We start from the raw sequence: 1,582 nt of genomic DNA, 5'->3' as shown, positions 1-1,582 counted from the left end.
TCCCAGTCCTTCTGGTTTAGTACCAATATGCTGGCTCTGTAGTACTTGTTGACATTGATATATTTTTTTTTTTTAAAGCATGAGACCAAACCAGTGCAGATGATGTTCAAGAAAGCTAAATTTAACATGAGCTACATAGTAGACTTTCAGACCAAAATCCTTGACCTCCCTTATGTTGATAATGAGACTAGTATGATCATCCTGCTTCCTGATAAAATCCAAGATAATTCCACTGGCCTGGAACAGGTAAGCCATTTGTACTGAATAAAAAACTCAAATCCTGCCAGAGAAGAGCATTTGACTAAATCTCAATTAGATCTGTGAAGTCAAGTCCCAAGCTCTGAACTCACCAGTATTAGCACAGGGTAGGAGAGCTGAGGAGGCGTTACATCTGTCCCCCAAGAGATGGGAATACCATGTGTCACTGTCAAGTAAGCCCAGCTCTCTCTGATGTCTAGAGAAATGTTAAGTTGTGAAAAGAGAGACTTCTTGACCAGAGGAGGGGTCACCGGGGATTGAAGACGATCCTGGAGAGCTCCATTCAAGAGCTACTGAATTCCTTTCTGTGCTATATTGTTACTGGGCTGGCAAGGGATGGCAAAATAGTAATGCCTCTCCCACAGTAGTCACCTCTGCAAAGTACACTTCATTACTAATGACAACATGCAATAGCATTAACTTGTCACCATGAAAGATGGGCTTGTGACGGTACTTGCATATTGCACAGTGGGACTCCGATCCTAATTAGAGGGCCTTTTGACTATATTGATATAAGAATGTATCTGAATGCCATTTATTGTTTGCTTCTGACTACAGCAGTAGCATTCACTCCAGACCAGGGGAGGATGCTAATCCCTACTGTGTAAACACACACAGTGGGCATTGTTTCATTAGTATAAATTCCTGGCTTTTCTTCCTCTTTAATTTTGACCTATTTTCTTTTAGCTGGAAAGAGAACTTACCTATGAGAAACTTACAGAGTGGATAAATCCAGAAATGATGGACGATAGTGAAGTGGAGGTGTGTTTACCCAGATTTAAGTTGGAGCAAGCTTATGATCTGAAGCCTGTTCTGAAGAGCATGGGAATGGCTGATGCATTTGACAGCAACAAGGTGGATTTATCTGGAATGTCAGCCAGCAATGACCTAGTTCTGTCTGAGGTTGTTCACAAGTCCTTTGTGGAGGTAAACGAAGAAGGCACGGAGGCAGCAGCTGCTACTGCAGCAGTGATCACTATGCGATGTGCACTGATTGTACCACGGTTCACTGCTGACCATCCTTTCCTCTTTTTTATCCGGCACAACAAAACTGGCAACATTCTGTTCTATGGCAGATTTTGTTCCCCCTAAAAAGAAAAAATGCAGCCATTAACACAGTAAAGTTATTTCCATTTTACTATCTTGGGATTTTTTTTTGTACTCTAAGCAACAAGCTTTGTATAGATGCTGTACATTACATGGTGCAACCCTAAACACCCTTCTCTCTTGTGTGCCTGAAACAGCTTTTTGTAGTCCTCTATTCAAATTTAAGCAACAGTTTTTTAAATAACAGGATCATTTAATATCTTTTCCAAGTGTTAAG

At 41.0% G+C, this 1,582-nt stretch overlaps 1 protein-coding gene across 1 annotated transcript; it reads left to right on the top strand.

Annotated features, from left to right (window-relative positions):
- The first annotated feature begins 36 nt into the window (after nt 1-36).
- On the top strand, nt 37-1,479 carry LOC113408276 (serpin B6-like). Its single transcript, XM_026661455.2, has 2 exons — nt 37-246; nt 946-1,479. Exons 1-2 carry the CDS (start codon nt 100-102, stop codon nt 1,348-1,350), a joined length of 552 nt encoding a protein of 183 aa, XP_026517240.1. The 5' UTR covers nt 37-99; the 3' UTR covers nt 1,351-1,479.
- Nucleotides 1,480-1,582: the final 103 nt, after the last annotated feature.

This window comes from Terrapene carolina, unplaced genomic scaffold (assembly GCF_002925995.2).
Source record: "Terrapene carolina triunguis isolate 2854851 unplaced genomic scaffold, T_m_triunguis-2.0 Scaffold5428, whole genome shotgun sequence".
NCBI lineage: Eukaryota > Metazoa > Chordata > Testudines > Emydidae > Terrapene > Terrapene triunguis.
Note: the sequence above shows the minus strand (reverse complement) of the source record. Positions and strands in the feature narration are given on the sequence as shown.